The sequence below is a fragment of the Podarcis raffonei genome, chromosome 6 (assembly GCF_027172205.1).
Source record: "Podarcis raffonei isolate rPodRaf1 chromosome 6, rPodRaf1.pri, whole genome shotgun sequence".
Lineage (NCBI taxonomy): Eukaryota > Metazoa > Chordata > Lepidosauria > Squamata > Lacertidae > Podarcis > Podarcis raffonei.
In genome coordinates this window covers 60,176,902-60,191,684 of record NC_070607.1, presented here as the reverse complement: position 1 = coordinate 60,191,684, position 14,783 = coordinate 60,176,902, and the positions used below count along the sequence as shown (strand labels likewise).

Genomic DNA, 14,783 nt, shown 5'->3' with positions numbered 1-14,783 from the left:
TTCATATGGTTTTCTTAATGTACAGACTACGGAAGGAAAAAAATAGTATCTACTCAGCGTTTGATGTTCAAAATAACAGAATCCAGGAGGATGCCATTAGCATGAGCAATAAAACAGAGCACAGAAATATGTCTAATATATTTTCCATGACTTTGAATGTTTTTCAGCCTCTTATACTCATTAGCAGTGAGTTCTAAATGGCAAATGGAACACCAGAACAACATTTGCTTACAGCATTAAAGTCCATATACAAAATGCCTTGGTAACTCCACTTGCCTAAGTATGATCTGAAAAAAACAACATAGGTAAAAGGACCAAAATTATGCTTTGAAAATTATTAAGGGACACATTATTACATTTAGAAGTCTAGCATTTGAAACCAAATTATTATCAAAGCAAAAGTGCAGTCATTTACTGATGTACTACATTACTGAGGCACCACTGGTATGAGCTGTAACAAAAAAAAAAAAGTTCTCATTACTGTAGGTTTTTGTTATACCCATGACTGGACTGCCCAATTGCATCAAAATTTTGGCACTAACACCATAAAGCTAAAGTACACATTACTGGTAGCCACTAACCCTTATCTTGTGGTTTGTTATTAGAATCGGTGCAGAAGTTTGTTGGAATGATTTCAACCTACCTTTAGCCAGCAAGGCCTCTCTGCTGGGCCTCTTGAGTTGAAGGTGGAGACCCTCGGACCATGATTTTGACTTAGGGAAATGCCTGAAGATCTTGCGTATTCTCTTTGTTACTAATCCAAAGCAAGCTGCAGCCTCTGCTTTCCCTTCTGTCATTCTTCTAACATAAGATCAATAGCCTCCTCTGGCAAACGCAACCCAGGCAGGCAGGCAGTGCTTGAATGCGGAATGCTATTGGGAGCAGCAAATGCATGTTCACCGGAACTTAAGGTTGCAAAATGAAGAGCTCTCAATATAGTGTTAATTTTTAGCTCCTGCCCTTCACTTTTTTGTTTAGCATTTTCTTAAAAAGCGCACACCACAGTCCTCAAACTTCCACGGCTGCTCCTGTAATGCATGGAAAACTTTCTATTTCTGGGGCTTTTTGCCTGATAAGATAACGCAACCTAACGGAAGAGGCTACAGTAATGAGAGAGAACAGGAACCATCCCTTTCTTTGCAAAGCTTCTTTCAAATATTCTCAGCCCACTGGCTCCTATTTTCTGTCAGCATTTTAGTTTAATCTCAATATTATTTTAGAGTACAATAAAAACAGTAACCTTAATATGCCAAGTAACCTATTTCTTCATCTCCAAGGTATTAATAAGTTTAAAACAGGTGATTAGCTACAAATACAAGGCCAGCTGTTCTGTGGCAAGAAATATATGTCTTCACACTGTTCTAGAACTAGCTACATGGCATGATATTCCCCCTTTGTTTTTTTAGTGGATTCCTCAGAAGTAAGTCCTACTGAGTCTAATTAAGTGTACTTAGCTGGAGTGCAGAGCCTCCGACAAAAGGGACAAAAGCAGCCCTGCAGGCTTCTCTGACTAGCTCCCAAACTCTCCCCAGGGGACACCCCATATTGGCCTGCTGTGCCCCACAAGTGTTTTTCCTTGGTTGGAATGGGTCCTTGAACTCCAGTAGTGCCTCATGCATGCCTAGACGGAGGATGCAGAGCGGCGTTTGAATGCATTTAAAAATGAGTTTCCTGTACAAAGAGGCAACATTTCCATTCATTGCTCCACCCATTTTTGCCTCTGGTCTCACCCACCATTGCCATGTGGCCCTTGGAAGGTTGCCCAGAATGGAATGTGGCCCTCAGCCTCAAATTATGTTCCCTACCGGTTGCCCACAAGTTGTTGGAAGTAGCCTAAAAGTTGTCGGGAGTAGCTATAAAGAACAAGACTGTCAAAATATTGGTGAGCATTGCTTTAATCGGTATGGACATGTCTAGTGGCATACTTAGGTCTACTCATTGATGGACAGCAGGCCTACCCATTGAGATGCAATGAAAGGTCAGGCCAGTAATACAAGTTTCTCAGGTGACAGATCTACCTAGACCTCACTTCCACTCAGCCATCAGATCTACCAGACTTGGTAGACCTGTTCCCAGATGCTAGTTACATTTGACTGGCTTATGTGCTCCCCACCCCCATAAGAAAAACACCTGCAGACACCCATGAAATACATTTAGAATGCAATCCTACGCACTAACTCAGTCCCATTAAGTCCAGTGGTGCTTACTGAAGGATTGCAGCCTTAGAACCCTAACTACTACTCTTTTGTAGGACAAAAGGTTCAACCTCTTGTGGCTTACAAAAGGTTCACTCTCCAGGCAATCACATTCACCCTAACCCCTAGGGGGACATTAAACCTTCTCTGCCCTAGATGAGAATATCCAATCTCTACTGAACAGCTTGGTCAGAAAATATTAAGCCGTCAAGGACCAATTTCTATAATGGCTATGAAGTGATAAGGTTATCTCAATTAAATGTCCTTCCATTGCCTTTTGAAAGTCAAAACAACTATTTGCAATACCTTGATTATGTAAAATCAAATATAAATACACCAATATTTCCTTTTTGTTTCAATGCTCACATTCATTATGGCCTTATGTTTTCAAACAAGCAATAGACCGAATGGAAGATCTCTGTGCATTTAAATATCTGGCTTCTTAAAAACTGAATAATGTTTTTTTCTGAACAAACTACAAAAAGGCAGGAACAAAACAAAGCCCTATTTGCCTATAAACATTAACTGGAAGTTTGTTATTAGTATTTAGCAGTGTACTTGAACTTGACACCAATTGTAACAGGAAACAATAAGCCTGAAAAATATTTGCAAGATAAGAATGCCCATATTACATTAAGAGTGCTGCAGGTGTCCATAATGTTAGCAGGAAACCTACTATGGGAAAGTAAGTATTGTAGCCCCCTTCAATCCAAGTGTATAAACTGGGTGCTACAACGCAAAAGACCCTCCTCCATGTTGTCACAAGATGGATCTCAGCAGCCTGAACGACAATCAAGACCACCTCATCCAATAAACTTAGAATATGGACGGTCTGCATGGAAGAAGCCTTCCAGGATCCAGGTCCCAAGGTGTGCAGAAATGGGTAGGATGACAACAATGAAGTGTTAGAAACTTGGATACATAAGCTAGGTGCAAAATGGCTCCTTAAACCAAGGTTACATTTCCCAAACCAGAATGTCTGGTTGCCATTTTAAGGAAAGTCTTATTTTTCAAATGATGAACTGACTGTGATTACCAGTTAAACATCTGGCTAGTTCAAATGACAACCTTGAGCTAGGTTAAGAATTTAGAGAACTTAAAGAAAAGTCACTTTATTCACGGGCAGTCCACATGTACATTGGCCTGTTCCTATCTTTTTAAATTAATTGTGACATAGGCCATTCATAACCCAGGAATATTCTTCACAACTGTGAGCAGGGCAGTGGGGTGGGGGAAGTGAAGACAAAAGCGGCTGGGGAAACCCAGCCAGATAGGTGGGGTATAAATAAGTAATTATTAATTATTAGTTACAACATTTAACTATAACATTGTTCATTGCCCCTGCTCAGGCTGCCCAGAAAAAGCATTTTGGTTCCTGAAATTCATTCTGATTGTGCAAATAAAATATAACTGATAGAATTCTATAGGATGTAGTATTAGTGTGTGAAAACAGTCAAGATCCAATGATCCCCAGGCATGTACCTCCAGATGGTGGAAATATCAGGCACCATCCTGGCATCCAGGCATCTTCACTTGGTCACAAGTGGCCGATAGCCAGGTGCAAAATGCCACAGGCGCCTGGCTAATTTCAAACACTGCCAATGCATTAGGACAGAGTGGCTAACCTGTGGCCCTTGTTACATCACAACTCCCATCATCCCTCACCACTGGCCATGCCAGGGGTAGTCTAAAACATCTGGAGGGTCACAGATTGGCTGTTCCTACATAAGTCACGAATGCCTGAGCCAAAGACTACATTTCCCTGGGAACTGGAACCATTTGTGATCAGGATGTCAACTCTTATAGGCTTCCTTGGGTCGGGTGTCTATGCCTAGCAGATGGGTGTCAGGTGGTGAGTAAGGGGAAGCCACATTACTTTGGGGTTGGGACCGGTGGCACAGTCCCATTTACCCCTTCATACACACAAAGTGAGCTTGTGTTCTGGACATACTTTTGGCTACACTTTGTGTCAACCATGAAACCACATTTAACCCTCTCCTCAGAGTAGAGCTGTACACAGTCCTGATTGGCTACGCCTCTCCCTTCCTCAGAGCAGCATTATACACAACCCTGATTGACTGGCCCCTATGTCACTCATGAACAGAGGCGGAGCTAGCTGCTCCGGCCCCCGGAGCGGTGCACATGCTGTGCCCACAGGGGTGGGGCTAGATGTCAATGGGGCGGGGCTAGCTGCCCACGGGGGCGCCGCCCACACAGCAAGCATCCCAGGGGGGCAGCACTGCGATGTCACCCCCCAAGGGATGACACCCAGGGTGGCCCACACCCACCGCACCCCCTTCTTCCGCCCCTGTTCATGAAGCCGCCACCTCCATTCTCAGAACAGTTTTTAAAAGTGTAAAAAGCCCACAAACCTTAAAAAACCAAGCAGATTAGCATGCCATAAATGAGGAGTAGCAGATATCACATCTGAAACAACGTGAGGAGGAGACCTGGCTGTGTGTGTGTGTGTGTGTGTGTGTGTGTGTGTGTGTGTGTGTTACTAAAGACAGGAAGATTCAAAAGCAGCCACAGCAGGTAAAAAAAATAAATCTTACCCACTCCTGTTTGAAGGAGCAATGGCAGAACAGAAATTCTCTAATAGCTATTATTTCCTGCATAGTACTGTCAAAAGAATGCCCACACCTACTAAAGGTATGAGCTGCCTAAAACAAACACTTACAAAAGACAAAGGGGTTATTAAAAATTTACACAGTTCCGTGAATCATAGGGAAGTGTGACAAGAATTGCAGGGCTTGCTTTTAAGGGCAGACAAGAGACAAGGACAGCAACTGATGCAAAGAAGAAGCAGCCACAGCTACCTCTTAAGCCTTGTGGCGAAGCAACTTCCCAATATCCTAAAAACCAAAGCAACTAATTGGACTAAGCAGGTTGTTGTTGTTTGTAAGAGAGCCTGCTCAATGGATTTGCTCAATGGAGAAGGAATGTGGTATCATGGTTAGAATGTAAGACTAGGAACTGGGAAGACAGGGCTTGAATCCTCCCTCTGCCATGAAGCTCAGTGGGCCAGTCACAGTCTTTCAAGCCTAACCAACCTCACAGGGTTGTTGTGAGTGTATTATGAATTTAGCTTTCCCCAAGAACTAGTGCTAGTGTGGTCCTTTTCCTTTGCAAGCCATCTTAGCTTCTTACTTCAGTGATTTCAAGTTTGGAGATGTTGGCACCTTCCTTTTCAGCAGCTGTCTGCTGCCACAAAGAACCCTCAGCTCCTCTCTTCTCTGGATTCTGGCTGCTTCGCAGCTCCAGACTCTCACAGGCTTGCTAAAGGCTTTTCAGAATCTCTTGTTTAGTTCATTGGCAAATCTCTTCAGTCTCCCAAAGGTTGCCCAACTGAGCTTTCAAACAGCAGGAGCCTGCGCTTTTTCTGACTAGAACGTCCACTGAAGGACTTGTAACATCCTGACCAATTGGATCCTACTGCCAACTCTCATAACTGAACTCTCACAAAGTTACACAGTCAGCCTCAGCCACAGTGCTGGTTTAGCAGCAGCTTCTTGACAACCTGCCAATTTAGCTCCCACCCAATGTCTCTCTCTGGTTTCAGCTAGGGACAAAACACACATTTCACTCTTCACACAGTCAACTGCGAACAATCCAAAGAGTGTTTGCAACAGAACACACTTATTACATTTGAATTTCTCCCCATAGATGCTGTTGTGCAAATTAAAATAAATATACAGTGTTCCAGCAGGAACAAATCCAGGGGCTGGATTTCAGGTTGTATAATTGTTGGGAAGAGCATGATTTGCATGCTAAAAACCTCAAGCTCAGGTTCAACCGCAAGAGCCCATGTGGCACAATGGTTTCGAGCAGTGGACCGAGACTGGGGAGATGTGGTTTCAAATCCCTCCTCACCCATCAACCCCACAAGGCAACCTTGGGCAAGTCATCATTTTTCAACATGACCTACCTTACAGGATTATTGTGAGGATAAAATGGGGTAGGGTGGGGGTGGAGGGACTATGTATGCCCCTTTGAGCTCCTTGGAGGAAACGTAGGTTATAAAAGTAGTAAATGCAAAAATCCTGAAATCCTGGAGAGCCTCTAACAGCCTGTGCAGAGCAGGGACTGTAGGCAATACTGAACTAGATGGACCAGTGGTCGAAGGCAACATCTTATGCTCCAAACACAATTTCAAGGCGGCTTGTTTGGATAATACCTAACCAGAAAGCAAACTCACTTGCCAAAGGTACAGGTGTAACCAATGCCTGATTCCAATGAAGCATCCCACATGTTATTACATTATTATGAGAGTAGGTTCTAGGCATTATACATTCCATGACTCTCCCCTATCAATAACAGCACACAGATTTCCTTAAAATGAGAGTGAAGAGGATCATTTAGATATCCATGCGGGAGAGCATCTGACACCAAAGGTTTGCTTCTGTCACTTAGAATTATGGCTCCACCGTCTGATCTGACTGAGATTCCAGTGGCACATCAAGTTGTGTTACCAGCTGCTTTGGGGTTAGATTGCAAGCAACATGCCACAGACACTCAAGTGGAGCAATCAGCATTTTATGGTCTCTGAAAATGCAATGGTCACACCTGGCTGGCCAGCCATCTGGGTCTGCTGAGGGGGGAAACAAATCACTGCATGCACTAACCAGGAAAGCAGAAGAGGAGAAATGAGGGGTGGGGGAGCCTAGGCGTGCTTTATTTTAAATGGAAAGGCTAATAAAATGATAAATGCAAGCAGTTCAATTCTGGAAGTATTCTTTCAAGACAATAACAATCATTCGTTCTCCTTTAAAGCCTGGGCAACTGAGAGTGTTATTCAGTAGGCCATAGTGAAGAGTTTTCAACTGCAGAGGTGTAGCAGTGATACACATACTTCTACTCAGCAGCACAATACCCTAGAATAATAATAGAGTGTATATATGGAGCAGCTGCAACAACTCAAATAACATTAACATGCCCAATACCTCAACCAGTTTTCAGGAGCAGGGCTGGGGAAAAGGTGCTCAACTCCAAGACCCTTTCACCTGAAGGCCTCAGAAGATTCCAAGCTTCTCAAAATGGAGTCCTCCTATTAAATAAGGACATCGCTAGAATATGCTGAGACACTGTAAATTGCTCAGGTGGGAACTTATATTGCCTTGCCAACCCTATGTAGAACCATAATTACACAACCCCTTTCACAAACAAAGCTGAAGTGGTCCAGTTTACATTACAAGTAACTCACAACTTGCCCACATTTAACTTGTGCCCATTCAGCTTTACACGCTTGGCCATTTTAAAAAATAAAAAGGGATCCAGGAAAAAACTTTGGCAATCCCACCCACTTATTGAATCCAGTGTGCTTTGACTCTATGAGACCCCAGCATCAAGCTGAGGGTTGCCTGTACTTCACTTGCTGAATAAATTGACAATTTAGCATTTGCCAGATCTGTTTCAACTTCCTTTCCATGCATGTCCTGGCATAATAAAAAAAATCCCACCACAAATATATCTCTTTTTTCCCTAGGGAGTGGTCCCACCCTGGGCCCTTCCCACTGTATCCTAAGGCTTACCCTGTGGACCCTCAGTTCCTTATAGCAGCTGTGACAAGGGATTTTCCCTTCCCCTCAGAAGAAAAGCAGAATGGATGTGTCCTGGACATCATCATTAATATTGTCATTTATTTCTATAGTACTTAACATAACCTAAAGAGTATACAGTGGTACCTCAGGTTACGAACTTAATTCATTCTAGAGGTCCGTTCTTAACCCAAAACCGTTCTTAACCTTAGCGGAATTCATAACCCGTAGTGTTTGTAACCCGAGGTACCACTGTACAAATTAATAATGAACAAATTCACGCCTGGTGATTCACATTTAAATATCAGTGATGCACAAAAAGGAGCTCATTTTTATTTATTTTTAGGTGCATATTCCTCATACAGGACTCAGCAACTGGTTTTGTGGGGAAAGCCCCCTCTCACACCACAACAGGTGCAAGAGGATGCCGGTTCAAGTGAATGGGAGTTTGCAGGCTGGCTATGTGAACTTGAATAGCCCAGTTTAACACCTTGCCTGCTAGGACCTACTGCCTTCTGCAGCAAACAAACCTTGTCTCAGATGTACCGGTACCTCTCTGAACTGGTCAGGATTTGAACTAAACATTGACAGTGTAAGCGGCCAGCCTCAAAAGCAGTACAGTGGTACCTTGGGTTACATATGCTTCAGGTTACATACGTTTCAGGTTACAGACTCCGCTAACCCAGAAATATTACCTCGGGTTAAGAACTTTGCTTCAGGAGGAGAACAGAAATTATGCGGCGGCGGTGCAGCAGCAGCAGGAGGCCCCATTAGCTAAATTGGTGCTTCAGGTTAAGAACAGTTTCAGGTTAAGAACAGACCTCCAGAACGAATAAAGTTCTTAACCCGAGGTACCACTGTATCTGAAGGAGTTGTTGAAATAGGCTTGTTCCCCCAAAGCCTACAGAAAGCAAAAAGTCGAAAGGAAACCATGCATTTGCACTTTTGACATGAGTTCTCTCTGATCAGTACACACCCAGGTTTAATTGTAGCACAAAAAGCAAAAGAGGAATCTGCCCAACACCATTCTTTTGGAAAGGGAGTGTCTGCTGAATGAAGAATGGCATCAAGAAGGGATTTTTTGTTATGATGTGCAGATTTAAAGAGAACCGTTTTAGTTCCCATTAAAAATACCCAAAAACCACCAAGCAAAAAACCCCTTTCAGAGTCTGCACTTGCTGCTGCTTTTCTTCTGTTAAAAAGAGAGCACAATCTAACAATTTAGAGAATTACTTAGAATAATTAGTTAAGATGTTTGGCACTAAATCTTCCCCGGCTTCGGATACAGACTTTCATCAGTGCTTATATATCCAGGATATGGAATTTGTCTATGTAAATATGTTTCTGCATGCAATTGATAAGAAAAAGCAATTACTGACAATACATACACATTCTGCTGCGGATACCACACTGCTCACTATAAAGAGACTATAAATGTATATTTGTATATACATAACTCAAAAACTCAGCTGGAATTCCGAAAAACTTTTGCACCAGGTTTATAAGACAGCTGGTTTCTTTTTCAGCAATTGCAATTTCTTGTTAAGGTTGAAACCTGGCAATCATTAACCATGGTTAATGGTTAAGGGGAACTCATGAAAGAAAGCTAGAAAGGCTCTGGGACCATTCAGTTCTATGGGTGAGAGAGACAAGTGTACCTCTAAGGAGAAGGAGTTCCACAGCCAGGGTAGCCCCACAGAGGAGACTCTGTCCTTGACAGGAGAGAAGAACCTCCTCGGCCCAATTCAGGTATTCAATTGGCACATATGGAGAAAGATGCTCCCGGAGAGTTGGTGTTATATGAATCCACATTGCTACACTGCTCAGAACTCTCACAGCCACTTTCTGAACCAGCTGCCGTGGCTGGACTGTCTTCAAGGGGCAGCCCCAAGAGTCTAAACAGTAGGTTTAGAGAATGGATTATTGTGGCCAGGGTATCCAAGTCCAGAAAGGGCCAGAGCTGGAAAGATGGGGTGGAATTCATGCTGTTGTGAACATTCCATCTGCACAAAAAATTCAATGGGAAAAAACTGACCAACTGTGACATATTGTTGCAACAAAATCACAGAGCTGTGCATAATGTTGCAGCATTAATATGATGCAGCAGGACCATACGGTGTCTACTGTCTCTTCCAATCACCCTTCATTTTCAAATGGCTCTGAAAGAACAGATTTGAGCCACAGTCACTCTTCTGTGTCTGCGTACATCGCAGAGAGAAATACTAAAATGGAGATTGAAATTGGAGGGAAAGCCAAAATGTGAAATCAGGATGGCAGCGAAGAGGGGTCAGCACACGAACACTTGGCTACAGGAGCAGGAAAGCTCTCCCGCCACACAGGGAAACAAACTGCAACGCTGTCAGGCTAGAAGAAGAGATGCTCTGAGGCTTGTGCCAGCTCTATGCCTTGCCAAAATGTTGGACTGCAGAGCTTATTAAGCAGCAACATCCAAGCTGGCAGGCTGCCTCAATGATTTTTTTTTTAAAAAAAATAGCTATACATCTTCCTAGTGGGCAACAGCGATAGTCTGACTGCATGTTTTGCTGGAATCCTAAACTCAGAGATGACCGTCACCAAGTCTCTGATCACGTGTGGATGAAATTCTCAGGTCCACTTATAATGTGTGTGTGTTGTGGTTTCTTGCCTATGGCTTCCAAGAGATGCATCAGCTCCCTTCATACCCAGACAGAGAGAACCACAATAGCTTGCAACGCAGGATAAACCTGTCTGCTTAAGCTTAGGATACAAGCTGAAAGGGGGAAAGCATTTTGACACATCTTTTTTCATCAAATCCATCTCAGCAATGAATAAAATGGTGCACCCATGCAGCCACCACAGCAGCACTCAAATGGCTCATTTAGATGCTAAACTGGAGATTAGTGCTGCACTTGAGCAGGGTCACCAACAGGCTGGGTACACATGTACTTGTCCCAAAGCCAACAGTGCTCCTGTTCTCTTAGCTTTTGTTTTTTAAAAAACATGTCAGTCATGGATAGCTCCGTTGGTTAGAGCATGGTGCTGAGAACGAGAAGGTTGCAAGTTCGATCCCCATATGGGACAGCTGCGTATTTGGGTTGGACTAGAACGTAACTAGATGATCCTCAGAGGCCCTTCCAACTCTATGATTCTGTGCACCTCATGACCCCAGTGAATTGATTAAAGATTGCAACCCCACACAGAGAGAAATACTTAAGGCAAATTAATGGGATTATGTTTCTAACATACTCGTTTCTCCACTCACACAGAGATCATGGTCCAGTTCATACTAAGCTAAAGATAAGACAAACCATAGCTAAGCATGATGATATCCTGGATAATTCACAGGAAAGAAATGTGGCTGCTTCTCTCCTCACTCAGTGCTGCTCCAGCAGTGCTATCAAGCCATGGTTTGGCTGTTCTGCATTATCACCAAACCCAGCCCTGTGGTTTGGCAGCTCCAGACCAACCATAAATGGTAAGTCAAGAACAACAGTCTTAGCACAAGTCTAAGCCAAACCATGGCTTAGTTCTGAGTAGCAAGGCAGCTGTGGTTTTCACTGTGAATACACACATGCTGCCACATTCATGCTTAGCCATGGCGTGGAGTATTAAATGCAAACCAAGTCTATAAACCAGCAGTTACTCTTCAACAAATAGTTCTTGTAGTGACTGTGATTAGGTGCATGGAAATACAATTCAAGGCACTGCAGTATTAGAAAGGCAGGCAAGCCTAAGGAATTTTAGAAAGAACAGGAAACAGAAACATATCCTTTCACATCCTACTCTATAAATCTATGACATGCTAACAATTTAAACACCACACCCAGTTCTGGGCATGAAGATGACGCTGGAAAGATGGGTTTAGTCTTGCCTAATACAGCAAGAAGGTATACTCTTAATTTCTAAGAGCCACCCTTAACTCTAAAAACACTTCTAATAAAGCAGAGTCCCCCAAGAAGATTATAGTTATGTCCAGAAAGCGGAGAAAGTTGGATTAATTAGATTAATCCTCATGGGGGGATGTTATTTAGCAACTGCAGAGATAAGCTTTCAAATGTTAGCAAATGTTGGATCAAACCAAAAGAAGTATTAAAGACTATGCTTGCTGAAAATAATGGTTCGATTATAATCCATTTAAGACTACATTAGCAGCAATGGGCTCCCTTAAACAGAAAACAATAAAAATGACTGCACTGGATCTGGAAGATCAAGCAGGAAACACACAAACACATCGTCAAATGCAGGAATGTAGGGTAGTCCAAGACAATTATGAAATGCACAGTGGAATCCTGTATTGAGATGTGATCAATTTAAATTTAGCACTAGCAACAAGAGTGCAAGATCATAGTCACAACAAACAAGCAGTCCCTACCCACTAAAAGTGGCAACACAAAAGGAAAATGGATTGAGAGGGAGGAGGAAGAAATGAGCAACCACTGCTACAAGTTCTTCTAATAGCCAGCTGCAGTGGGAAAGTTTGAGGAGGAGAAACTGACAAAAGTTTCTATTCTCTCAGCTGTGCCAGTGGAGTAGCCCTGTATCCCTTCTCTTCCCTCCTCTGCTGCACTGAGATGTAACGGCTGCTAAGTGCAGATTAATGATTAGGAGACCAGGAGCTGAGAGCTCCTAGTTCAAATCCCAAGTCAGTTTATGGGACAGATTTAGGCAAAACACACACTCTCAGCTGAAAACCACTAGCAATGTGCTGACCATACACACAAACATGCTTAACGCAAGGAAAATAATGCCCTCTCCGATAGGTGTGTTGAAAGTCTTACTTAGAAGAGGAATCCAAAATACCGTATTTTTGCTCTATAAGACTCACTTTTCCCCTCCTAAAAAGTAAGTGGAAATGTGTGTGCGTCTTATGGAGCGAATGCAGGCTGTGCAGCTATCACAGAAGCCAGAACAGCAAGAGGGATTGCTGCTTTCACTGCGCAGCGATCCCTCTTGCTGTTCTGGCTTCTGAGATTCAGAATATTTTGTTTCTTGTTTTCCTCCTCCCAAAACTAGGTGCGTCTTGTGGTCTGGTGTGTCTTATAGAGCGAAAAATACGGCACTTCATACATGGGCAAATCCACTGCCCTGCTGTTTTGCTGTGGGCAGAACAGGAGGGGGGTGTGGACACAGGTTTTTCTTCTTTTCCCTCCCATCAACAATTATTATTTATTTGATTTATATCCTGCCCTTCTTTCCAAAGAAGCCCAGGGCAGCCAGGAGAGGAAGCTAACCACACCAGCCCCAGGGTTGGCAGAGAGTTGCCCCATTTCTGCAGGGGTGCCAGGAAAATGGCGCCTATCCCACCCCTTACACACCCCGTAAATATGCTAAAGTTATTATGACAATTATGACAATCAGAACTTCTGCCAGGGCAAACAAGAAAATGCATCTTATATCTTCTTTTTAAAAAACAACAGGAAAATCTTGTTAAACTCACCTGTACCACATACCCAATTTAATTTGTTTAAACTTGGAACATAAAAGACTTTAATCCGACCTATCTATCTCTGCTGATTGCTTTTCTGGGAAAGTGTTATCTTTTAGGCCACTCTTAATGGGTGTCATTTAGGATTAATGAAAGCTAGCCAGCATCCAAAGATGGGGAAAAAAACCCCCAAATCATCCTTCCTGAATAATTCATCTTTCTAAATAAAATAAAAAAGTATTCCAAGTGTGTCTGAAAGCACAAAGGGAGGGAAAGTTGACAGATTTCCCCAGCGAGGGGACTCCATCATGGAGATGCTACTGCAGGAAAGACCCCACCTTCCATAGACAAAAGGTCTCCCACGTCTGCTCTTGTGGCTCAGCTACCGGGAACTGAAATGCCTGAAGTGGATCAGCATTGCCAGTGCTTTTTATTCAACTTTTCACACACACAGGAAAAAGAATAAACCACAACGCAAATGCACACAGACCGAATTACAGCATGAACACAACTAGGAAGTACAGTCAGCCAGACAACATACATCACTCTATTAGCCATTTAAGAAAGCAACACGTTTCACTTTTAGGCACTATTCACAGTGCAACCTCCTGTATGTGTACTCAGAAGAAAGTATCATTAAATGCAAAAGGACTTGCTCCAAGGTAAGCGTGTACAGAATTTCAGCCTTCATTTTCAACTACTTGGTGGAGTAAAGTCAGTAGCTACCTCTAAGACAAGTGAAAATTCAGCACTAAAACAGGAAACGTGTATTAGCCATAGAAGAGGTCTCAGCCAGGAGCAGCACTGCTCGCAGGAAAATGTTCACATGCTCATCCAGCCATCATAACAAATAAGGAATGGCTTATAAAATGTGCAGAGGCCACTGCCGCAATACTGGGTGCTTTGGCATGATTTGCAAGTGAAACACATCACATCTGAACAAACCTATTTCAAATCACTAGATGCCCCATCCAATTAAAAATGTATTTCAGATAAGTCTGGGACAGGCAAGGGATACAGCTGTGAAGCAACCTAGGTATCTCTTACGCTGCTCCAGTCTTCGCATGCATATCATGAGCCCGTTTATTCATTCCAGGCATAGGAACCAACTCTCAGGGGCCGAGGTCCCTTTGGCTTCCCCAGTAAAATATTTGAAGAGCCCCCACAAAGTTAATGGGCATTGCCATTCAAATTGTGTGTGTGTGTGTGTGTGTGTACCATGTCATGTGATTGATTGTGTGGGGTGGGGCTTACCTGGTGCCCCCAATATTTTTTTCAAGTTGGCACCCCTGGTTCTAGGCATCTTGAAGGGGCTTACTGGGGTCCTGCCTGCTAGCCCTGCTTCCAACCTCCTCACGTGCAAGTGCAGTGTTTGCATGGAGCCCCTCCCTCATTTTTCAGAGCCCTGGATCACATGACCCTCTGTGCATTCAGGTGTAGACATGCAGCCTCTGTATAAACGATACACATGAACATATGGAGGCTGGAGATGGGGCCAGGAGGCACAAGCCCAATCATATTCAAATCATACACCAGCAAATTCAGGTTGTGTCATTGTAGTCGATTGTCATGTCTTACACAACACACTTCCCCGAAAGATTGGACTTTTGTGATAAGGGAAGTGACAAGAAAATGCATTAGAAAGTG

The 14,783-nt window shown here is 43.2% G+C and overlaps 1 protein-coding gene across 2 annotated transcripts in view; it reads right to left on the bottom strand.

Moving 5' to 3' along the window:
* RASSF5 (Ras association domain family member 5) overlaps positions 1 to 14,783 on the bottom strand; it is a 100,908-nt gene that overhangs the window by 83,421 nt on the left and 2,704 nt on the right. The window contains exon 1 of one of the 2 annotated variants that reach the window (XM_053393378.1): positions 644 to 1,001. The exons of the other annotated variant lie outside the window; for it this stretch is intronic. Coding sequence (XP_053249353.1) covers positions 644 to 797 — 154 coding nt within the window. The 5' untranslated portion in view covers positions 798 to 1,001. Of the gene's footprint in view, positions 1 to 643; positions 1,002 to 14,783 lie in introns of those variants that run through there. 2 annotated transcript variants of the gene reach the window in all.